General features: G+C 42.3%; 1 protein-coding gene across 7 annotated transcripts in view; it reads left to right on the forward strand.

Moving 5' to 3' along the window:
* Positions 1-24969, forward strand: part of Gpd2 (glycerol-3-phosphate dehydrogenase 2) — a 133765-nt gene that overhangs the window by 101064 nt on the left and 7732 nt on the right. For all 7 annotated transcript variants that reach the window (XM_087648942.1, XM_087648941.1, XM_087648931.1 and 4 more), the window contains 7 exon segments: positions 2528-2692; positions 3808-3952; positions 8852-9045; positions 17425-17559; positions 17722-17897; positions 18498-18629; positions 19392-19550. In XM_087648942.1, coding sequence (XP_087505068.1) covers positions 2528-2692; positions 3808-3952; positions 8852-9045; positions 17425-17559; positions 17722-17897; positions 18498-18629; positions 19392-19550 — 1106 coding nt within the window.

Genomic DNA, 24969 nt, shown 5'->3' on the forward strand with positions numbered 1-24969 from the left:
TATTTGTGAAGAGTCCTGTGTAAGGCCTGTCTCCTAGGTGACACACCCTAAAATGTCTATGTTCACATGTGCAACATCTCTCATTCTGCTTGGTCAAGGCCGTTGCGAGTTAAGATGAATCTGTACCTCAGCAACCATGTTCTTCCTTCTTGGCTGGTGCATCTCTTACTCTGTGTTTGGGCAGTCCTCCCCTCTTCTGTGGTTCTGTCCTGCAGTTATAAGCTCAGGGTGTGCATACATGTAAGAGTTCAAGTGCAAATGAGAACAGAGCAAGAGACAGATCTGTGCTCTTGCTCTCTGGGCCCTTGCGTGCACACCAAGGTAATGCTGATGAGTGAGATGGAGATGTTTCGTGGTTCTGAGGAGAAATGGGTTGGAGATGAGCAGAACAATTGGATGGGCATTTCAGGCTATCCTCTCCTGGCAGCAGTGTCGAAGTCCTCTTTATCTAGGAATAAAATTACAAGACACATAGAGATGCTTTCAAAATGTCAGGAAACAGAGTGGGGCCATTTAGATGAAAAAAAAATGAAAACGTATCCCACCTCAGGAAGTGTTCGCTGCAGGCATCTGTGTCCCAGGGCAAGGGGTAAGTTGAAGTGAATAGAGGTGGAGTTTTGCTCCGAATACAGGGAGGATGGTGGCGAAGGAGACGCTTGGAATTTCTGGGAGGAGACAGGAACCTCTGGGCTCAGAGAGAAGTTAAGTTCCTTGCTTTTCAGCCCTCAGGAGCTATGAGACAACTGTGTGCTTCTCCACAGAGCAGGAACTACATGTGGGGTACTCCTTAGGTCTGTCAGTCAGTCAATCTGTCAGTCAGTCAATCAGTCAGTCAGTCAATCTGTCTGTCTGTCTATTTATTTATACAGCCTCTATGTAGCCCTGGCTGTCCTGGAGCTCACTGTGTAGACCAGGCTGTCCTCAAAAGCCACAGAGATCAACCTGCCTCTACTGCCTGCTTAACTGCTTGGATTCAAGGTGTGGGTCCCCAACATTCTTGTCATCTCTTTACCCCAGAGAAAAAGCGGAACACCATTTCATTTCTTGGGCTGTGCGTATTCATCTAGCTTGTGCCGTGTGTTCTGGTTTTAAAGAACTTACACTAATGAAAGCTGGCTTCTTGGACTTGGCTGTTTTAAGCCACTTTAGGGTCATGCTGAGTTGAATCTGCTCGTTTTCCAGCTCCCCGCTTCACCACTGCTGTTGTCATTGTTCCTTCTTGTATTTTGTATTCTTGAATTTTCTGATACAGCATTTTAAGGGAAGCAAATGGCGCCACACTGGATGAAGCCACTCCAGAACGATAAACACTTCGCAATTCAGCCTTTAATAGTCGTCCTCCCCTTGTAGTGAGTGTGTGGACTTAGGAAGAGAGCTTCTTCCAGGCTGGCCTTCTTCAGGCAGTTTTCAAATAAGATGTTTGTGGGGAGGGGCTGCAGGATCTCCAGTCATCGATTCTCTCTTTATAACTTTGCCCTTTTCCCTGGAACATATGACTCGTTCAGGGCTCCCAGACTGAATCACAAGGAAGAAACTTTACATAAACCATTTATACTACGAGTTTGGTATGCTGGTGGCATCAATCAACAACAATATCCATTAGATTCATCCCTGTATCAGTAGTATCTTGATAGAACCGATCTCGATGTGTGGGAATCTGAACTCTGCTTCAATACATCTAGCCCTGGATAATTAATTATTCAGGGCACAGAGAACCGGGACCTGCAATGTAGAGTAATTCTCCCTGGTCAGCGTTAACTGTGCTGGCAATAATAAATAGGAGAAGTCTCCAGTGATGCCAGTATTTTAAAGTGATTAATCATCGCTTCCCCCTACTCCTCCCCCTTAGTTTTCTTTAACTAGGATTTTTCAGCAATAAATCTCTAACAACACAGGTAGGGATTGTTCTGTAATTAAATTTTGCCCTGCTTAATTTCTTACCTTTTATGTGCTATTAAAAAACGTTACATTTTTAAGGAGCCCCAATCAAAATTCAAACCAAGAGAAATCCTTTTATGGAATGCTGAGATTCTCTGTGGAAGAGGAAAAGTCTTGATTTTTGAATATGAGATAGGCATGCACTCATAAAAATGGTTCATCAACGCCAGTTAGAGTGTCAGATATTCCAAGGTTTTGAATTGCCTTGCTTCCATGTTTATGGTTTTTTTTTTTTTCTGTATTAGAAAAAAAAAAATCTGATGTACATGCATTCCCACACAAAGAGAATAATTACTTATTTGAGAAATAAGTTTAAAAAACTTTGGGATATTTGATGTTGGCTCTGCGGGAAAGGAATAATTCCATTGTTTTTCCCTCGTGCAAAATGGCGCTTCCTGAAGAAGCAGGTAAATGTCGCCCGAGGATGACCACATACTTCCAGATGGTACCCCATAGAGCTGCCCAGCCATCACATAGATCCCAGGTGACAGGGACAGATGTGACATATTTGTTGTGACACACTTCTGTACCACCAGTGCGTGGCTCGAGGTGACTCCTGTCCCTCCCTTCATGCTCCTCTCTGCTTCAGGACAGCACAATGACGCCCGGATGAACCTCGCCATCGCCCTCACCGCTGCCAGGTACGGGGCTGCCACGGCCAATTACATGGAGGTGGTGAGCTTGCTCAAGAAGACAGACCCCGAAACTGGGAAAGAGCGCGTGAGTGGTGCCCGGTGCAAGGACGTGCTCACAGGTATGCCGGGGTCCACGAGGGAGGCATTTCCTAGCATTTTCTGTGCTAGTATAATGACCGAATGAGGATTTGTCTGTCACTTTTCTTTCAGTGAAAGGCAGACTTCAGTCATCTTAATTATATTCCTTACTGTCAACAATGCCTGGTTTAACATGAAAATGTTCCCTTGTGGGACTTGCCAATTTTCCCCCTTTGTGTTAAATAGTAACACTAATGATAAGAATAATAATAAATGTCCACAGAACTCTCGCAGCTGCGAATGCCTTTCATTCCCCTCACAGAAACATGTGATTAATAAAATTAAATCAATGTGCCAAGTCTCCAAGCATCACTTAGGTGACACAGGCAGAGCTTTTGAGCCAGTCACCTAGAACTCAATAAGATTTCCATTCTTGGCACAGCCCCATGTCTAGGTAGGCACTTGCAAAATTGTATCCTTTCTTGAACAAAAGCAACACTTGCCAGATATATTTCCTCACTGTTAGGCAGTTAAACATTTGGGTATTTTTTTTTTTAGTTGAAAAAATATCCAATTAATGTAATTGTGTGTGTGTGTGTGTGTGTGTGTGTGTGTGTGTGTATTTACATGTGTACACACGTGTACTCACATGTACATACCATAGCTTGAATGTGGAAGTCGGAGGGCATTGGGGAGTCATTTTTTTTTCCTTTCACCCTGTAGACTCTCAGGATCAAACTCAGGTTTTCAGACTTGATGTCAAATACCCAGCTCTTTTCTTTCACCTCCCTCCCTCCCTCCCTCCCTCCCTCTGTCCTTAAATTAAACTCAGGGCCTTTTGAATATTAGGCAGGAGTTTGTATCCCCAGTGGAGCTGGCCCCCAGCGTCCTGATCATAGCTCGTTTTAAACAGACTGAGAACCACAATGAAAATGTGGTTTGCTGCTTTCCCTTTTAGTTTGGGCCTATTTTGGGTAAATTTACTCAGAAGTGAGCCTTTCCTTTGGCTTTCCACTTACTCTGGCTGCTCCTGTCACGTAGTGCAGAATGTACTATATGTACTTCACCATAGGTTAAGTTAATAGATGAACTACTAATCAGTCCCGGTGAGCGAAGAACAAACCGAGTATGTAATCGATGCTGCTCTTCTTCACAGGGCATGAGTTTAACGTGAGAGCTAAATGCGTTATCAATGCCACCGGCCCTTTCACAGACTCCGTGCGCAAAATGGATGATAACGATGTTGTTCCCATCTGCCAGCCCAGTGCAGGGGTTCACATTGTGATGCCCGGGTACTACAGGTAATGACACCCTGTTCTGACACCCGTCTCCCGAGAAACTGGCTCCCAGGAGATTACATACCGAATGTCTTCTAAGACAGGGACACTTTCTCACTAGCTTTCATTGTACACAGAGTGTATCACTCCCATGTCTCCCGGCTTTCTCTTTTTTTTTTTCCCTCCTCTCCATTATCCTAGTCCCCTTTGGGTTTTTCTTCCAGGTTGTATATAAATATGTGATTTTAGGGATCTACATGAAAAAAAATGTAGGAAACACAAATGAGAGAAAACACATCATTTGTCCTCCCCAGACTGGTGTAATTGGAGTGATCTGATTTCTTCTAGTCACATCCTTCTTCCTGTGACAGCCTGACTTCATTCTTCATCCTCCTTTCTATTATGTGCATATACCACTTTTCCTGTACCCATTCTTTGGTTGTTGGGCCACCGGGGTTTGTTTTGTAACTGAACTATTGAGAGTAATGTGGCAGTGACATTGTTGCATGGGTGTTGGTCACATGTTGGCTTCACATCATTTGGTACATTCCCAGGCAAGGCACAGTTAGGTCATATGGTTGATCTGTTTCTGTTTTCAGTTCCTCCCACCCTCTCAGAAGCTCTATGCTGACTTCCATAGTGGCTGGACTCGTTTCTACTGTTGCAAGCAATGGATAGGGATCCCATTGGTCCATATCCTTGCCAGCACTTACTGTTACTTGCTTTTTAAATAAATGCCATTCATTCTTAATGATGATTAGTTGAGAGCAAATACTTTTTCATACATTTATTGGCTATTTTTGTTTCATCTTTTGAGAACTTTGTTTCACTGGCCTATTCAATTTATCGACTGGCTTGCTTGACTTGATTTGACTTAAAGAATTTCATTACATCTTTTTATTTGTGCGCACATGTGTGCACTTGTGTGGGTATTCACACATAGATGTGATCGTGCGCAGATGTGCACAGATACGTGGACATGTGTGCATATATGCTCACCACAGCGTGTGTCACAGAACAGTTTGTGTGAGCCGGCTCTTTCCTCCTATGTGGGTTCAGGTGTTTGAACTCAGGTCACCAGGCTTGGCAGCTGACGCCTGCCCCTGGTTTGTTTCTTTTAATTCCTTGTTTATCCGAGGGATGAATACTTTGCCGTGCATATAACTAACAAGAACTTTCTTCCAGTCTGCAGACACTCTTCACGTGATTAACTGTCTCCTTTGCCATACGGTGTTCAGTTTCAGGAAATCTCATTTGTCCCTTGTTGGCATTCTTTATTGAGCCACTGGCATCCTCTTCAGAATGTCCTTGGATTCTATATCACCCTAGTACATAACTTTATAAAGTTTGGCAGGGATCTGTTTTGACACAGGGTCCCGTCCACATTGGTGTCGAATTCCTGCCTAGTCTCTGGATTCAACTTCCTAATAATGGGGATGGCAGCTTTGTCTCTTTTCTTAGCTGCTGTATCCTTACGTCTGAGTAGCGTAGAAATTGGATGATTTTAGTAGCTATAGTGTTGTTGGAGCTTAGGCTAATACATAGAGGGAAGCTTGCGTGCCCTCCTTCTTGTTGCATCGTTTGCACAAGTGTTTTTATGGATTAGTAAAGTTTGACATAATCCTAACATTCCACATATGGAGTCGTGAGTTATGGTAACAGCTTTTAGGTGTGTGCTTTTTTGGGGAGAGGTAGAGGTGGTTCGTATTATTTCTTAGAGATTTATTTATTTATTTTATCTGTGGCACATGCATGTCTACAGCCCATGGAGTCCAAAAGAAGGTTGGTATCCCTGGTCTTGGAGTTAGTGGATGCAGGACACTATGTGGGTGCTAGGGATCAAACCTGGGTCCTCTTGAACAGCCACTGCTTTTTAACTACCGAGTCATCTCCCTGGCCCCAGTATTTTTAACTTTTATTATTTTCAGTCATGTGCACATATCTGTGCATAGGCATGTGCACATGACTGCAGGTGCCTGAAGAGGATAGAGGAAATTTGGAATCCCTGGACGTGGCATGTTATTGTGGGGCACCCAACAAAGGTGCTTGGAACAGAGAGCCCTGTTGGTTTGGAAGAGCAGTTAGTACTCATAACCACTGAGCCCCCTCTCCAGCCCCGGGAGAATGATTTTAACTTCAGAAAACCATTTTCGTAAATCTGCTCTTAAAAACCCAATCTGGAATTTTCCTCAGATTTGTGGTTTCTTCCAAAAGCAGAACCGGCCACCCACTGACTGCCCTACACAAATGTAATCACCTCTTCCTTCTAGCCTGCTTTTTACTACTGACAAGAGGTCAATTTTTTTTTTTCTGGTAATGTGTGTACATACTGTTAGCTCTAACACTGATTGCTAAGTGGTTAACAATAAATTGATTTCAGTTTAACTAAGGGTTCTTCAGGAAAGCAATGGTCTGCATGAGAAAAATGTTCATTACCTTTAATCCTAGACACACACATAAATTAGCCCGCTTCCCCTGCTGATGCCAAATGAATCATAGAGACTGAAAAGAGCTATGCACCTCTCCCATTGTACTGACTGTCACCAGAGCTGACTCTTTAGGGTGACCTTGCAGAACTAATCCTTCATAAGAAAACAAACTCTTCCTCGAGGGAGACTATGAATGAGGTAATTTAGAACTGATGAAAGATACTTCCAAGTGGATTCTTAAAATTTTATACCGTTTGTTAGAAGCTCTGCTTTCCCTCCGTGCTTGTTAATTTTATGCTTGACACATATGTCTTTACTTAGGCAGCCGGTTCTCTCCAGGTTCCAGGTACACATCGGCTGGTAACTGTCACCTTCACCCTTTAAATGGCTTTTATTGCAGTGGAAGTTTCTGAGGGTCTCAGTAGTTGTGCTTTTCTAACTATACGTCCTACGTCACCAATAGTAGAATCTTAGGCTTAAGTTTATAATGTGTATTATTTCAAACCTGTCCATGAGGCGGTTGTGTTTAAATGATGTCAGCATGATATTTCTCTGAAGTTTCCCAAATGTTTTGTTCCAACAAAAAAGCCACTTAGCAAACCGAAGCTAGGACTTTGAATGTGTTAGTGTCCAACCTAAAGTGACTGATGGCTTAATCTAAGGTGTATCAATTTGGAGCCCTCTTTCCTATTCCCAAAGTTTATAAGACTTGAGATTAGGAATTGTGGGTCTAACAGCAAAATAAGATGTAATGCTCTTTATAGACCAAAAAATATTGGATACTTTTTAGTGAGTAAGAGTGAAATTCACTTACCCTCTGGGTCCCTGGATGGTCGTGAGAACCTCAGGGAGAGACTAGATCCTAAGTGAAGGATGCTCTTTCCCTGGGCTCTTGGGATTTAGAACACATGCTATGTGGGGCTGGCAGCTTTGCAGAAAAAGACTGGTCCTCCTAGTAGTTGAGGTAAAGAAGAGGAATTAAAGAAGTTGATTGAAGATTTCTATTTTGTGTAAAGTATTTTTTGCTTTCCTTTGAAACATTTGTTGCCTTCTTATTCTTACCCATTTGAATAAATCTTTATTAAATATTTTAAGTGTTTAATGCTTTAAGGGTATAGTAAATATAAGAAGTCTACTGCAGGTGTTTTATATTTGCATAAAGGAGATTTCTTGAAAATTGCTTTAACCAAATGTGATTGTTTCGTGTCTAAAGAATGTCACTGTAGAACATACCTTAGCACTAGCTCTCTGTGAGAATTCAATAAGTGTGACGGCCACTTAAAGATTTCTATTATTCTATTCGACTATGACACTTTTAGATTCTTCCCACCTTTTTTTTTTTTTTTTTTAAATAACTCAGCTGTCCTGGAAAGTGTAATAAGTACACTCAAACAGTAGTGGTTATTCAGCCATCCATGGGCTTTATTTTTAACTTAAGGTATTTATCTTTGTCTGCACACATGTTTATTTACCTTGAGCATGCCTGGTACCCTTGAGCAAGGAGGTCAAAAGAGGGCATCCTATCCCCAAGAGTTACAGATGCTTATAAGCTGCCACATGTGCGCTAGAAATTGAACCAAACCGTTGTAGGCTGGAAGGAAGAGAGGCTACTGCTCTTGACCACTGAGCCATGTCTCCAGCACATCTACTGGTTTTTATTAATGCTTGTTTACCGTTGTAAGTAAGTGCATCTATGATTTTGCTTTTAAATTGTGCAGTATGTGTTAATGAAAATTCTTGGCTAAGGTTTTGAAAGATTTTGGGTGGTTTTTTTTTTTTTGGAATCTATGTGAGGGGTTGGTCTTTCACTTTAATTATTGACACAATATATCACTGTATTTGAATGATTCTCATTGCTAACCTGTTCCTCTCCATTTGGCCCATCCAATGGCCTTGTTACTTAGCAAATATAAAAACCATACAAAGACCGAGCTGTTTTCTTCTCCATGCACTTTCTGATGCTCCTGTCACTTTGAAGTAAAGTAAGAAATCTCATAGGTGACAAAGTAACACAGGTTCATTACTCATCACAGAATGAAGGAGTTGGTGATTCCATCTCAGTTTTGAGAAAGTTGGCCTTCGCTTTCTCATGTACTTCTCAGATTTTCTACTGTGGGAGGTGCAAAATGTCAAATGTCCCAGGAAAATACATTTCATTGACTCCAAGAAAGGTTGAAGAGTTATCGTTAATTGGCCATAATAAAAGAAATTATAGGCATTTATTCCACTGACATTATCTAATGTGAATGGTCCAAAGTATAAAAACCAAAACAATTGAGAGACAACCAATTAACCGTGCATTGTTAGATGGGGAGGATTACAAGACAACATTATCACATTTGCTTAGCTCCTTATTTTTTTTTTTAACCTTTTTTTAATTTTAGGAATTTCCATGGCTTAGGATGGAAAAATAAAGTAGTAGTTCATGTCTTTCTTGTTTTGCTTATTTGAGCATGAGTGCCAAACAGAACAAAGTCATTTCTTTCTTTTGTAGCCCCGAGAACATGGGACTTCTTGATCCTGCAACCAGTGATGGCAGAGTTATTTTCTTCTTGCCTTGGGAGAAGATGACAATTGCGGGTACCACTGATTCGCCAACGGACGTCACGCACCATCCTATTCCTTCGGAAGACGACATTAACTTCATCTTAAATGAAGTGCGGAACTACCTGAGTTGCGACGTTGAAGGTACCGTGAATATTCCTGGGACATTTCCTCCTCCTTTGATCTACCAGACTTGCTGGGCCTCCAGCCAGAAACATAACCACACCTTGCATACTATAACCCTTATCTTTTTCCTCCCCCAGCCCCCGTGCCCCATTCTGCTGTGGCGAATCTAGATCCTTGCGAATGCCAGGAAGTGTTCCCTCTCTTAGCTAATACCTTCTCCTGACTACCAAACTTTTCCTTTTTTGGGTGGGTGAGTGAATGGGTGGGAGAGAAGACAGGGCTGCATGTATTCCACGATGTCCTTGAACTCTATGTGGTTTATGGTGACCTTGAATTTATGATCCTCCTGCTTTTTACCTCCAGAGGAGTGCTTGTATTATAGATGTGTGTCATCTCCCTGTCTCAGTTTACCAAGTGCTGGAATAACAGGCCTGTACTACAGATAGTAGTCTTCTTTTCAGTTTAACTGGGCACTTTTACTTGGATATCATGGTATTTGTTCTCACCAAGTTGCCTAGTGGACTTTCTTATGCAAAATAGTCACAACTTTCCTAGCGTTACCATTCTGGTTCCCAGCATCAATTGTTACCCCGTCTTCCAAGCTAGAATTTGTTCTTTCTCTGTTTTCCTTACTTAGTGTCTTAGTCTGGGTTTCTACTGCGGTGATAAAACACCATGGCCAAAACAGCTAGGAAGGAGAGCATTTATTCGGCATACATATACTGTCCATTGAGGGAAATCAAGCAAGAACTCAAACTGAATGGGACCTGGAGGGAGGAGCTAATGTGGAGGCCAAGGAGGGGTGCTGCTTACAGTCTTGCTCATCATGGCTGGACCCACTGGATTGTTCACACTTAGGTTGTTTTCTTGCAATACCCTTGCCAACCCTCTTCTATTCTTTTCTTTTTCCCCCCTCCCTATCTTGTTTGGTTTCTCCCCAAGACACGAGCAGAAGACTTCCCACTTTTTCAGTGAATTATGTTGGAGTGGCACACTGTTTATGGTAGAGCTTGGCCTTCAGAATGAGAATTACTTTGGGCCTTCTTTGAATGAGTCTTTCCGTTTTCCTTTCTTCTTTTCTCATGATTGTACAAATGATCTACATGACATCCGCTATGTAGTTCAACGTGATAACGCTGATAACTACATAGGCACTGGCTGCAGAGAAGCTCTCATGAGACCCACTCACTGATTTGCTGAATTACTTTTGCCATCTTTCTATGATAAAAGAGACAGGCTTAACGGTTTTGAGAAAACAGTTCATCTGTTTGTATGATCAGTCGTCATGTTGTCTTCAGTTGAGGAAAGGCAGACACTGTTTTCTTCCGGATGCAGCTCACTAGCATTTACGAATCCCTTTTTCCTAGACAGGGTTTCCATTGTGTGATCGTGTATTTCCCAGCAAAACAAAGAGCTTTAGAAAATGGCTCAGATCACTGTCTTAGTTTGATTGGTCAGCATGGTATATTATTAGTTACTTCTAATTTAAAGAAGTAGGTATAAGTCTACTCTGAATGGAATCTCTTTGGGTATCTGCAACAGTAGCATATACTTATTCAATAAATATTAATTTTCACCTTCACCGTGTATGTTCAACACATAGCACCCGGAGGCAGGCATGCTTTGTTTAACATCTCTATTTAAGTATCTTAAACTTCCTTGTGATTTAAACTTGATATTTTGCTTGGTACGTCTAGAGATCGAGATGGAGCTTGGGTATCTGGATATGATTGTATTTCAGTATGATAATGATTTCTGCTCGCCTTTGTATAACGTTTGCCAAGAAAAGGGTTACAGATGTGCTATAAGAGTATGGGAACAAAGCATAGAATGAATTCAGGAGTAGAGAGCTCTTCTTTATGAACACTTCCTTAGACCTTCCCATGTAAATTCAGTTAGGACAGGAATCCTGACTGCTTACTGTGCTGAGAGACTGGGTGCCGCTGAAAGGGGATTTGACATCTAACAGAGGTGATGACACTTTTACTCTGCCTATAAATGGATGTGGCCATTCCTGCTTGGTCTCCAGAGTCCCCTCCAGATCCCTTATCCTTTGGTTATCAGACAAATGGAGAAACTGGCAAAGAGTGCTTCTCAATTCTAAAGTTTATGGAAGTGGTTGAACATTACTGATCCAGTTCTTCTCTTAGTTGCGTGGGGGCCATCTTGAGACTGTCCGTTAGGTATAGTATCAGGAGGTGACAGCTTTGTCAGCGGTGTTCACCTTTCCTTGCTCCGATGTATACTTTAGAATTTCAATTAAGAACAGTTCTTATTTTCTTTGCATTCTCATTTCTAATTGACTAGACTCCCCTTGTTTGAGGAATTGCACTTAGTCTTGATACAAGGGAGCAGTTAGTGGACGCTCACTGTCTGTATCTTAGTTGTAGGTTTTCTCTAGTTTTGGTGGAGTCCAATCCTAGTGGAAGTGTGAGAGAAACGAAGCTTTGTCACCCTCCAGAATCTTTTTTTTTTTTTTTTTAAATGTCCACCTCTTTGTGCTTTCACAGCTCTACAGTCGGTGAGTGAGTGCTGTATGTGCTGGACACACTGCTAGGTAGACATGTCAATCTTTCCTTCTGAGGAAATGTCTACACTCTTTCTAAGAGCAATACAATTGCTGTAGTAGTTGAGGTGGAGGGACAGTGACATTGTTTTTTGATCACAGCTCAGTAGTCTTGGGTCCGTGATGAGTCTTAAGTGACTCTGATACAACCATCTAAGTACTGTGTAGTACTTTGGTGAGTAGTTCTGTATTACAGGGTGTGATATGGGGATCAGTACAGAGTGGATTAAGTCTTTATTTCAGAAACAAGCCTTGAAGTGAATCTTTCAAGGTCATATACCTTTAGGGTGTTGTTTGCCTGCAGTGTGTGTGTGTGTGTGTGTGTGTGTGTGTGTGTGTGTGTGTGTGTGTGTGCGCGTGTGTGCACATGAGTGTGGAAGACAGAGGACCACTTGATTAAGCTGTCTCTCTGTCTCCCCTTATGTGGGTTGTAGGGATCCTAGGAGAATTCCCTGGCTTGCAAAGCAGTTGCCTTTGCCTTGAGCCATCTTGCTAGCCCAGAGCTGCAGATTCAAAGTGCTTCGCATTCACTGAGGCCGATCTAAGCATAGGGAAAGGCTTTATTAAGTGGATAAGTAAGTTCTGACAACAGTTTCTGAGTCTCCTCAGATGGCTCTATCCTTAAGAGAGAGAGGGAAAGGAGAGTGTCAGATCCCAACACTCCTGTCGCTCTGAGCAGCTGCTGCACTTCTGCAGGATGCCTGGGAACGCTTCTGAAAAGCACGCTGCCTGTTGGGAATCAGCCCATGTCTTCTTTTACAGTTTAGACATCTTTCCATTCACTGGCTGGAATTTCTAGATTACTTGTTTGTTCTTCGCTCAAATGGAGTAATTGATAGTTCTGTAGTTCGTGTTGAGTTAGGAGGAAAAATGATCTTTTGAAACATGTATCATTAAGTTACTGTGCAGAGGTTAATCAGAGGGATGCCATGGTGGGGACCGAGCTATGGCTGCAGTGGATTAAGGGAGACAGAAAATTTGCTGGGCGCTTCATCCAGGCTCACAGTGTTCTGGGGGTGCTTCTCCATGCAGCCTCTGCACTTGCACATGGGCTTGCACATGTGCAATTAGTAGTGTTTATAGATTGCCTGTTATTCAATTAACAGCCGAGCTGGCCATATCAACTCACTGCAGCCCTGCCTTTTCCCTGCCAGAGATTGTACTCGGGTTATCAACTTACACAGGCTTGGCTCTCTTCCAGCTGTTTAATTAGAGTGTCATGCGCCTTGCTTTTTCTAGTTTCATTAGTTTATAAATGTAATATGGTATCTTATTTCTGTGATTAACACTTCATTCCAGCAGGTTAAACACGCCGGTAGAGAAGTATTGATTTCTGACACTGTTTCCCTGTACCCATTTAGATATTTTTTTTCTCATGGCTGTTTCAGGATTTGTTTGAAAGTGGCAAGCATGAGGACTAACACCCCCTTCTCCAAATGCACACCTAAATAACTAACGCCAAATGGAATCACACATTTAGGCTTAATTGTCACTTCCTGTGGCCTTCACTTTCTATTAATCTTAAAATAAACACTCGTCTTTGCCAAGGATTTGAGAGGAAAAGTATTAATTATAATATAAAACAATCACATGAGTTTTTTTTCCCAAGGAGCTATGAAAAGTTCTGCTCACCATGATAATTTCTATCTTACTCTTCATATCTTAGAGTAAACTAAATGAGTGGATTATTGAAGGCACAATAGAAATAAGTTTGATAGGGTCTCACTGTTCGAGAACCAGTTACCCTGGAAGACTCCTTGTAGACCAGGCTGATCTCCAATTCAGCGTCCTGGCTGCTTCTGTCTCCTGAGTGGTAGGCTTAAAAGGGTATGCTACTGCTGCCATTATTAATTTATTTATTCTTTTAGTCAGGCTCTCATTTTGTAGCCCAGGCTAATCTTGAACTCAAGATATTTCTCCCGTCTCAACCTCCCAAGTCCAGGGATTCTGTGCTTGAGACACAAACCACTCTGGGCTCAGAGAACTCTTCAGTATCCCAGTATAACTTTTAACTCTGTGCTGCCTTTTCCCTGGTATAGAATTTAAAGTATTGAGAGATCTAAAATCTCCACTGATAAAGACCAGTAACAGGGCAAGAAAGAGATGGCAAAGTAAAGGAATCTTGATTGGCTGCGTGCGCAGTGTGAGTGTTAGCTCTAAGAAGCCAAAGCCCCAGTTTGTTGTGCTTTCCACCAATGGCACTTTCCATTCCTCTAACTGTGGACAGTTAGAAGTATTCCTGTTCACTACCTACTGTGGGCTGCGAAGGTGTCTGATAGGACCCGTGTCAGCACAGTAATTTGAGAGGAAGAATATTTAGTTGAGTAGACATAGTTTTCATTTCTCGATTTCATGAGGTCAGTAAGAAAGGGGAATGGAAAATAAGGACCACGAGGCTTGTAGCATTAGATATGAAAGCACATTTTTAGGAGCAAAGCAAGCCAGTCAAATGTCAGTGGGAGGCTGTATCTTAGAAAGGAGGGCAAGGTGGACTTGATGTGAATAGCCATCTTGATCTACCGGGATCAGCCTGCCTGTGTTCTAGGACCTGTGTGCTGGCTATTCAAATGAAGTCCAGTTTTCCTTCCTCCGTATCTCCTGAATCCCATTTCTAGGCCTTAGCTGCTGCCGCTATTGGCTAGTGAATTGGGCCATGCTAATAGCAGACTTGCCCCCACACTGCAAAAACAGGCTGTAGACTGTCCTGCTCCCCATAGTCTAGATCATTGAAATATTGTACAGAAGGAAATACTTGGTTTAATGGAGTCATTGCATTTGAGGGAGGTTACAACTTGCTGTCATATAAAGCAAGAATTCCAGATGTAAGAAGGCCAAAAAGGTGGTTAGTTGAGTAGTTGAGCAATGATTTATTTTTAGTAGATGTTATACTTCTTTGCTCTACCACCTCACCATCCTCGGACTGTTTGCCTTGTGGCTACAGCATGGCTGTAGAAGACAAGATGGCGATTCGTTATTCTGACCGTCCATCTCCTTTGAATCTGCTTCTTCTTCTTCTTTTTTTTTTTTTTTTTGGTTCTTTTTTTCGGAGCTGGGGACCGAAACCAGGGCCTTGCGCTTCCTAGGCAAGCGCTCTACCACTGAGCTAAATCCCCAACCCCTGAATCTGCTTCTTGAGTGAACTTTAACTGGGGTTCGCTTCACAAGTGTGCGAGGGTTCCATGTTGGTTAATTGATCATCAAGAGAGAGTTCTATCAGCTTCACTGTGCTATTGCTTTTCCTTGAATGTTAGAACTGATGTTTCTGTGTATTTGTTCTGTGCTCCCCAGACAGGACATAGCTGTAGCCTTGAGCTTGAGCTGATATTGAGGAGTTTGTGTGTGTAGGTAAATGGGGGTGGGGTCGGGGGAGGGGGTGGGGAGATGGAATTTTCTGACCCTACTCTGGATTAGTAATGAGAAAGTCCTGTAGACCATGTCGAATACCTCATATTTTAAATAAAAATTTATTCTTTTTTTTAAAAAAAGACTTATTTATTTTTTATTTTATGTGCATTGATGTTTTGCCTGCATGTATGTCAGAGGGTGTCAGGACCTCTGGAATTGGTGTTACAGATAGATGTGAACCGTCATATGGGTGCAGGGCCTCTGGAAGAGCAGCCAATGCTCTTGACCACTAAACCCATCTTTCCTGCCTGATTTTATTATTCTTAAAATGTATTATTTTCTGAATAGTTAATTCTAATATCCATGTGATAAAATTTTGGTTTTGTGTTTAATCTATATTAACCCCCTTTTTAAAAACTTCAATTGTTTCTCAAGGATTTTTATCCCCGAGTAGGGGATTTTTATCCCCGAGTAGTGGGAATAGGTGCACCATTACCACCAGCACTCCCTACAGTTGCCTCCACACACCTCACCCACTCCCTCTCAAATTGGTAACAGCATCGTGATACGAATTTCAAGCTAAAATCCAAATGCTAAGATATCAAGTATTAAGGACTTTCCTGGCTGTGAACTCTTTCTTCCTGATGGCAACCAGTCCCAGGAGTAAGGGTGGAGACAAGATAAATCTGTTCCCTGTCGAATGAACTTTGTGAACGAACTCCTTGAGTGTCTCAGGTCGGCCCTCTGTTTCCAACAGTACAAACCTCGGATGTGTGCTGTTTTATGCCCATTAGAGTGAAAAAGGTGAAGCCTTGGTCAGATATTTGCTTTGCATATGCTTCACATTTATTCTGGAAACTCCAATTTTTCCCAAACTACTTCAGACATTAGTCATGGAGCTTCAAGGGTTTAAACCAAATTCCTGATCAGTGTGGCTACGAAAGTAATTTCACAGACACGGGAGGAACTGTTCACTGACCACGGTGACGTAGAAGGTGGCTTGATTGCTTTATTTTTAACTCTGAGGGCTGTGTAAATACTAATGAAAAATATAGTAATTTCCTAGTTAGGAATTTTATAAAGATTAAAGCACTATTGATGTTGAAAGGTTTTTTTTTTTTTTAAAGAAGTGTGGAACTTTGTGAAGCAGGGCTAACCCTAGGCCACAGAAATCTCAAGGTCATACTTATTTAAGAGATTAATCTGCAAGCACCAGAGGGCTAGAGCTGGGAGTGTGTGTCTTGGGGGAGAGGCCAAGCATAAGGTCTCCTATGGCCTCTAGTTGACCAGACCATGCAGCTGTAAGACTGAAGCCATCTGCTTCCTCCGCAGCTCCTTATGTCCTTGCTGTGTCCCTGATGCATTATAACTGTTGGATGTGGATCCCCTCTTTCAGACTATAGTCATTTTAAGACTGGCCATTAATCACCTACATTAAAATATGCTAGATTTATTTTGGTTGAATTAATCTACCAGAAAGCTAATTTTATTTTGAGATAGGATCTATGTAGCTGCCATGGGCCTGAAACTTAATATAATATGTGTTAGTGTAGGCTGGCCTCTAGCTCGTGGTAATCCTCTTGTCTCAGCTTCCTGAGCAAGGATTACATGTGTTCCTTCTGTCCTTGTGGACACCATTGAACTGTATCCCTCACCCACTGGTAGATCAGTAACAAGTGCTTTTCAGCGGGTATCTGATCTCTTGTTATCAGTATTAGTATTTTTTTAGAGATAAAGACTAATTTTATATTATCTTGTTATTGAGAGAACGTTCATACCCTGCAATGCAAGTATCATGTGGCTACTAGGGGGAGCTGATATGCCCGTCTCTGGGTCAGTTATGGAAGTTAGGGATGGAAAAAAAACAAACAAACAGAGAGTGGAAGTTGTCAGCAGATGAGGAACACCTCAGTTTGAGGAGGAAAGTCAAAACGAACCAAGTTTGACTCTGAGAAAAGGACATTTGCTGGGACAAGTTAGTTACTCATGATAGCTGGTCATGGAGAAAATTCCCCAATACTTTGAGGGTTCTGTGAGGGGAAATGGGAGGACTTGGGACTAGCAGCCATCGGGGACTTGCAGTTGTCATTCACAGAGCTGGGCCTGCTGCAGCTTATCAGGGGTGAGTGGATTGGAGAGAGAGCACATCTGGCCACAAGGTTCTTTGTCATTCTCGAGTAGAGAGTCAGGTTTCTTCTAGAATGAAACGTAAAAAAATCCGTAAATGTTTTATTTCTTCTCTCTTGATGCTAATCCTTTCCCCCATTAGGCTCGTTGACAAGCTTCTGTGGCTTCCTCTTTGAAACCTTTGCCCATGACCTTTAGGTTCTTTCCTCCTTCAAGCAGACTCTCTTCTTGTCACAGAATTCCCACCCTCAAAGTTGTTTCACTTCAGGCTAATTTTTTGATCTCACCTGTGCCTCTCAACTTCTGAATTCTTTTCTTGTACATTCCTCTTTCATTAAAACATTTCCAATTTCTGCCAGTGAGAAGAGGGGATGTCCTGGCAGCGTGGAGTGGCATTCGCCCGCTTGTTACCGATCCCAAGTCTGCAAACACTCAGTCCATCTCTCGAAATCATGTTGTGGAAGTCAGCGACAGTGGCCTCATCACAATAGCAGGTACGGGGGAACTGACTCATGTTTGGACTGTTTTTTTCCACTCTAATGAACAAGTGTTTTGTCCTATTTTTTACTAAGAGGCCACTTTTGTATTATTGGTAAATGGTCAATTATAATAAAAATTCAGAATGCCAACTTGTCAGCTTACTGATTTCTTTGTAGGTGGGAAGTGGACCACATATCGCTCCATGGCAGAAGATACTGTGAACAAAGCTGTCAAGCTTCACAACTTGAATGCAGGACCCAGTAGGACCGTTGGGCTCTTCCTTCAAGGAGGCAAAGATTGGAGCCCCACACTCTACATCAGGCTTGTCCAGGACTATGGGCTTGAGAGTGAGGTTCGTGGACATTGCCAAACTCACTACCTTGCTTTGAGGTTGTCGAGATCTCTCAGTCAGTAGCCATGGTGTGGCCTCCCTGATTTACAATGTCCTTTTTCTGGACTTAACTGCAACAAAACAAAACAAAACAAAACAAAACAAAAAAACAAACAAAAAAAAAACCCCAAACCCCACAAAACCAGAAAAGATGATCCAACTTTATTGTAGTTGTCTAAAAATTTAGTGATGCACATTCGGTTTCCCTTTTGAAATCTCCAACTTACTCAGTTTGTTTCTAGTATACAAAATTTCCCCAGCCTCTTTGCATCTTGAGTGCAAGAAAGGGTGTTCTCCAGGAGTGACATCAGGAAGAAAATGAAGCTGAGACTCCATCGGTCAGTCACTGATCTGGTGCTCCACGGATGCTGAGTCAGTGCTGGCCTAAGCATTCAAAACCCAAGTGGTTTCCTCCCACAGAGCCTGGACCTAATACTCCCTGAGAGCTATTCGTCACAGGCTGTAGGAAAACTGACAGCACTAGAGTACACTGTTGCTTTCTTCTGTACCTAAAAGGACCGACCCTCAGAGTGCCTCCCTAATGCAGTTTCATTTCTGTAGGTTGCACAACACCTGGCCAAAACCTATGGTGACAAGGCTTTCGACGTGGCCAAAATGGCAAGTGTGACTGGAAAACGGTGGCCTGTTGTTGGAGTGCGTCTTGTGTCAGAATTTCCGTACATCGAAGCAGAGGTAGGTGGGGGCCAAGGGACTTCCTGTGCGCGGCGCTCTGCCTCTCATCGCTTCATTCCGCCTTTAACAGTTACGTACGGTTACGTTTCAAAGCGCACACGTCTGCCAACGTCTGCAGTAAGGCTTCCGGCTTTCCCTAAGGCTTAACTCTGAGGCTATGTCGCTGGTGGTAATAGCACGAGTGTGAGCTCCAGAGTCCGTTCACGGAGCATCTCGAGTCTCAAAGTTCCGTGTTTCCCAGAGTTTGTAGTTCATATCACTTCTGTCTAGCTTGGTTCCGTGCCCTCCAGGTGTGATCATTTCCCAGAGACTTTTCTGACTCTCAGTTTGCTCTCTGGTACTATGAAACCAGAGACCAGACCATGCAGGGGCGTCATTGTACCTTCAATCTGTAGTGTCTACTAACTAAGCCACACTTGTTGGTCTCTAAGGCAGAAAACCTCAGAGTTGAAACCACAGCTTTTCAGTCCTAGTGCTTTGCTATTCTGCTGTGTAAATTCCGTGTCCATTAACCTTTGTTTCATTCCTGTGGATGGTGAGAGGCGATGTCTCTATCTTCTATTTAGGAAAACGGCATTCGTGCACGCATATCCTGCCTCCCCCTCTCCCCCGCCTTCTGTGGCAGGCAGATGGGGGTCAGATGGAGAACCGAAGAGGCTACAGAAAAACCCCACCTTTTCTCAAAGCTTTTTTTTTTAAATGTTAAAATTTATTATTTTTAATGGAAAGATTCAAAGAAGCATTTTCTTCTCCTTAATGTAGGTGAAATATGGGATTAAGGAGTACGCATGCACCGCTGTTGACATGATTTCACGTCGCACCCGCCTGGCCTTTCTTAATGTTCAGGCTGCAGAGGAAGCCCTGCCCAAGATTGTTGAGTTAATGGGAAGAGAATTGAACTGGAGTGAATTGAGGAAACAGGTATCCTACAAAAGCCTTTCCAACTACCGTTCTGTTGATAAACATGTATCAGCTTGGGCTGCAAAGGCTCCAATAACTTGGGGTGATGGTTTTAGGTTTCCTGCTAACTTCTCTATTATACATATCCAATATTCTCAGGTCATAAGAAAAGTGGAGAGATATTCTTATGCCAAAATTTCATTGTTATATAAATCTAGAAGATGCTCTTAAATTTCTGATCATAATTCCTGGAAAAGAAAGATAAAAAAGACCATCGGGTGCAGCCTATTCTATTTCTCATTGAAAATGCTCTTAATTTCTACTCTTCATAATCCTTTGATTAAAAATAGTGGTTTTAACACCTGACCAGCAATGGCTTATTACTTGAATTATTTAATATTTTAAAAGACGAGAGACCTTTGCAATATGAAAAAAAAATCAAAGTGTCATTTGATATTTTATATTACCAAATAAAAAAGTAATTTGCTAGGTAGTGGTGGTACACACCTTAAATCCTAATACTCAGGCGGCAGAGGCAGGTGGATCTCTGAGTTCAAGGCCAGCCTGCTCTTCAGAGTGAGTTTCAGGACAGCCACATAATGCCTGGCTTGAACTACTGTTTTGCATTCCGAAGGAATATTCCCTTTGAGTCACTCCGTAGCTTTGTCAAGTACTGCCCTCCTCCACATCATAAGAGCTTGCTGCCCTCAACTTTAGCGTCATGTTTGTGTATTCACTCATACCCCAGCCAAAGCCTCTCAGAGTCTCACCGTGGTCATCCACATCAGGATGGCGTGTCACCCTTTCTTATCACGACCATTGTTGTTACCCTGGGGTAGGCGGCTGGTGTGTCTGCTGTACCACTGCACTGGCTTTTCTCTGAGTAAGCCAGTGTTCCCTTCCGAACAACTTTGGGGGATCCTATGAGAGTACAATGCAGACCGTCACTGGATATGTCCAGAGGCCTTCACTGAATGTACATTTTAAAAGTCGCTTTTGAGACATTATCTTAGGTACACTCATGGGAGGGGGTGAGTGGGGCTGAATTTTGGTAGGTGAGGAAAGTGGCACTGGAATTAGTCTACGAACACTTCAAAGTATAGAGGCTGGAGTGATAGGCCAGGCTATAGAAGGAATAGAAAGGGGTAGCTGCTTAAGCTGGGGGAGTTGTAATAAGACCAAGAGGGCGCTGTGACTCAGAGTCTAACAGTATATCAGGGCGACTGAAACAGAAACCCTGTCAGCGTGGTGCAAGCATTTAATTCTCAACTCCATTCTTCACTGGCTAACATGAAGTCCAAGGTCAAGGTACCATCTGTTCTAAACCTCTTTTTATGGTTCATGGTCAGAAAGGCTCCTTGGCATAGTCATGTGTGTGCGCGCGCGTGCGTGCGTGCGTGCGTGCGTGCGTGTGTGTGTGTGTGTGTGTGTGTGTGTGTGGTAAATGAGTATTATTGAGTGTCATGGACTGCAGATGTCGGGGCATGTAGCCTAACCTTCAAGTTATTATGGTGTAGATTCTTAAAGGTGGAATTCCTGGGAAATAATGGGTGAAAGGGGGCATTTTAGAGGCTTAACTTTATTACATTCTTCAAGGGCACCTTGGTCCTGTTTTTAAAACTCTGCTGTAGAGGTTCTAATGTCACTTATTCTTCAGTGAACTGTGGGAATCTGTGCTCAGTGCTCTCTGTCCTTATTGTGCGTGTGTGCAGAGTATCCCTGTCTTTGGACTGTTGATAAAGAGTCTCTGTGGATAGCCGAGGCTGGCCTGGAGCTAAGGACTCTGAGAGCTGGATTATAGGTGTGTACTGGTGCCCATCTGTGAAGAGAATGGCCTTCGCTCAAATTTTATAGTTGGGGAGACAGACCCAGTTTCTAGCAGTAAATTGGGGAGCTGCGCCTATTATCTGTCCATTGATCCCCTCTTGCTGCCTCTGTACTGGCTTATAATTCTTCCAGTTCTTGAGTTTAAATCTTCATGAAGACAGCACAAGAATGGGCACCATTTTTTTTTTCCTGTGTAGAAGAACCAGGGCATGTTCTTATAAATAAACCATCGTTGGAATGATCAGATAGGAACATACTTGTGCTAGGAGGTAGGAAGTAGGAGAAAATTCTAAAAGCCATTTGTGCTTAACATTTCTGGTAAAGGGAGATTTAACTTTATTTCGTTTAGATTTATTTTTATGAGTAGACAAACGTTCTTAGAAATACTCCTGACCTCCATAAAGTAAGAAAACTAAACAGCCAAAGGAATTACGCGGCTCTGGAGGCACAGGAGCTCAATGAGGACAGGGGACGATCTGGAGTACAAAAGAGAAGGAAAAAAAAAGAGCGAAAAGGTTAGAAAGTTGTACTTCTGAGAAAAGGTTAAAAGCATTGGGATTATTTAACCTGAAAAAGCGAAAGAGGAGCGGGGTGATTAATAACTCTGCATAGATGAATTGTGTTGTTTCCACGGTCAATACCCAATGAGTGACCCGTATACTGAGCATGCTACCAAACAAGGTAGGGAATAATAAACAGCTCAGAGTTCTACGGACCTTCCACTCTGCGTGCATACAACACACGCACATGTCAGAAATGCATGTGCATCTTCACAGTTTACAGATATATTTAGAGAGGTGGTTCCCTGAGAGGGAAAGTCAACTGATGGAGAAAAATAAAGTCTTCAGACCGGCGCTGGGTGGTGGAGTTGGGGAATGACTGAGGAACAGGAAAGAACATGAAGGGAAGTGACATTGCCAAACACTGTACACCTGGGTGTGAATTAATTAACGTGTGTGAGAAGATGACAAACAGGAGGGTTTTGTGTGAGATAAATAAGGGAAGCTTTAATTTTAGTTCAGATGATTTGAAACCTTTGAAATGCTATGTGTATTGTCAGTTCCAACAGAGAAATTTCCTTGGAGACCTCAGAGGAAACTTGCTTTTTAGGACAGCCGAACAGGAAAGGGCACGGGCGTCACTCACAACATATTTAGGGAGATGCTGTCCAGAAGAGAGACAGGGAGATTTTGTAATTTTCATACATGGTACATTTTTAATTTTCATCTTGAGTCCTTAAATTTCAAATTTAAACAGAAGACACAGATAGGAAGCAACTTCCCATAAATTTTATTCTATTCAGCGAACTTGCTGTTGGAATTCTTTCTTTTCTGGAATCCTCGAATTAATTTAATAGAGAGAGGCCAGAAATCAGAAGGGGGCAAACACAATACCAGTTTCAAAAAAGCAGAAAGCGAAATCTGTCTTGGTGACCTAGGAATGGTCTTCATATTGATCTGGGCTGTTTTCTTAAAATTATATTCATTAATTTTTATTATTTCACTATGTTTCTTATTATTTAGCAAGAAGTGTAGGCTATGGGGGCAAATAAGGGACCCCTAAGGAAAAAAAATCTTTCATACATGTTGTTTTCATATTACAGTGTGGATCCAGGGAATGTTATAGAAGTGACATGTTTGCAAATCACCAATTTTGACCTCTGAAAAGGTCTTATGATAGCAGGTTACACATACTCTGTCCCCTTGACCTAGTCTAGTTTGGTTCAAGTGTTTACAGTGCTGGTGCTGTGCTTTCCTGGTGTGGCAATAAGCACAGGAGCAAGTGCCTACTGGATAATAAATGAAAACAGTAGCAACAAAGTACCAGGGGTTTCTATAGAAACAAATGAGAAACCTTGTACTGGGTTAGACTAACTTCATTTATTCAAGCTAAGTTTGACAGGCTTAGCCATATAGCGAGCATGAAAGAGAGTGGCTTGGGTTGACTATGACAATGTCAGTTAACAGTGGATCATGATTGTCCCCATCTCATATATTCTTGATTTGTGTGTGTTAATATAGCTTATGTATCTAGAGAGATGGGATTGATTGCTACTCCTTTGTAGGTACTTTCCTTTTCTCTGTTGGAGCATGTTTTCTGTTTGTTGTTTGTTTTCTGACATTGGTCTGGAAGAAAACATCCAAATGGCATAGGGCTTTGCAGTCATGCTTCTCTTGAAGCTCTTGATGAACAAATCTCTAAGGGGAAGGTACTTGATGCTGCTTTCGGTATGCGACCTTTCAGTATGAGTCAGGATCTACTGTAGCAACGTCCCGAGTAAGTTGGAAGAATTGGAGCTATATTCAATCTCAACATAAAATGTTTTAATAGGCACAGCATCCTTTCATAAGCCACTTTGAGTAGAGTAGTACATACAATTTATACAGACGCCCCAGGCTTCTGTTTGTGCAGTCCGTAAGGGAAACATAGCTAGGAAGCTACCTTGTGACCTGGACGGACAGATTCTTTTCCTTCTTTGAGACATCACAATTATCTGGTAGTTAGTGTGTGGATAAATTTCACAAGCAGTAAAGGAATATGAATTGTGTAAGAGATTGTCATTGGAGGGAAGGCTCAGAAGCAGCATGTCCAAAGACATGACTTTTTAGAATAGTTTCGATAGAAAATAGCTGGAAAAGATTCATTGAACAAGAACATCCATTTTAAAGTCAGGACTGGTGGATTTTCTTATATAAAGAGGGAAGCTAGCCTGTGAAGAAGACCACTGGACATTGAGAGATCACGTTTTATTTAACCGTAGGAATGTAGATGGAGACACGTTTGTTCAGTTTCTACATTCGGCACCACACAGCATTCATGATGTTTTGTTTCTTCTGTTGCATCCATTTTTGAAGAGAAAGGAGGTGGGAAGGAATAATGTCAAGAACAGTTTGCCTAAGAAAACAGTGCCAAACCTTGTCGCTGCCACAGTCTGCACAGTGGTTTTGGTCCCCACACCTCAGTTGATGGTCATTTCAGTTTCACATTCAGTATGTGGGGCCTGCGAAGTTGGAAACGTAAGATATACACTGGCTTCTGCTAGGTGATGGCAAGCATCTCCGCGGCTTAGGTTGTTAGAGATGACTTAGCCATTAAGAGGGCTTGCAGACCCACACTGGACACTTCACCACTTGTTCACTCAAGCCCCAGGGAATTGATGTCCTCTGCTGGGCACCATGGACACACGTGCACACACCGCCACAAATACATAGGCATAATTAAAACATAATAAAAATGAATCTTAAAAACCCATCTTAGTGGCAGAAACTTTTGTTTGTTTTTGAATTTAAGACATGTTTTATGTCTTGCTATCCTGGATCTCCATATGTAGATGCTGTCAAACTCACAGAGCTCTGCTTGCCTCTGCCTCCCTGATCCGCCCCCAGCACTGGAAGTGAAGGCATGCACCACCATACCCAGCTCAGCCAGCATTTGATGTTACTCCTTCATATCTGTCTAAGCCATGCTTATTCTCAGGGGACAGGGACAAGAGAGGCAGAGGAATTAGGAAGTCTCTTTAAGCCATCTTTCAGAAGTGGAATATCTCATTCCCATTCATTTCTATTGGCCAAAGTAAGACCCATGGCCAAAGTACACAAAAATAGGATTAAGA

Source organism: Rattus norvegicus, chromosome 3 (assembly GCF_021556685.1).
Source record: "Rattus norvegicus strain SHRSP/BbbUtx chromosome 3, alternate assembly SHRSP_T2T, whole genome shotgun sequence".
Classification (NCBI taxonomy): Eukaryota; Metazoa; Chordata; class Mammalia; order Rodentia; family Muridae; genus Rattus; species Rattus norvegicus.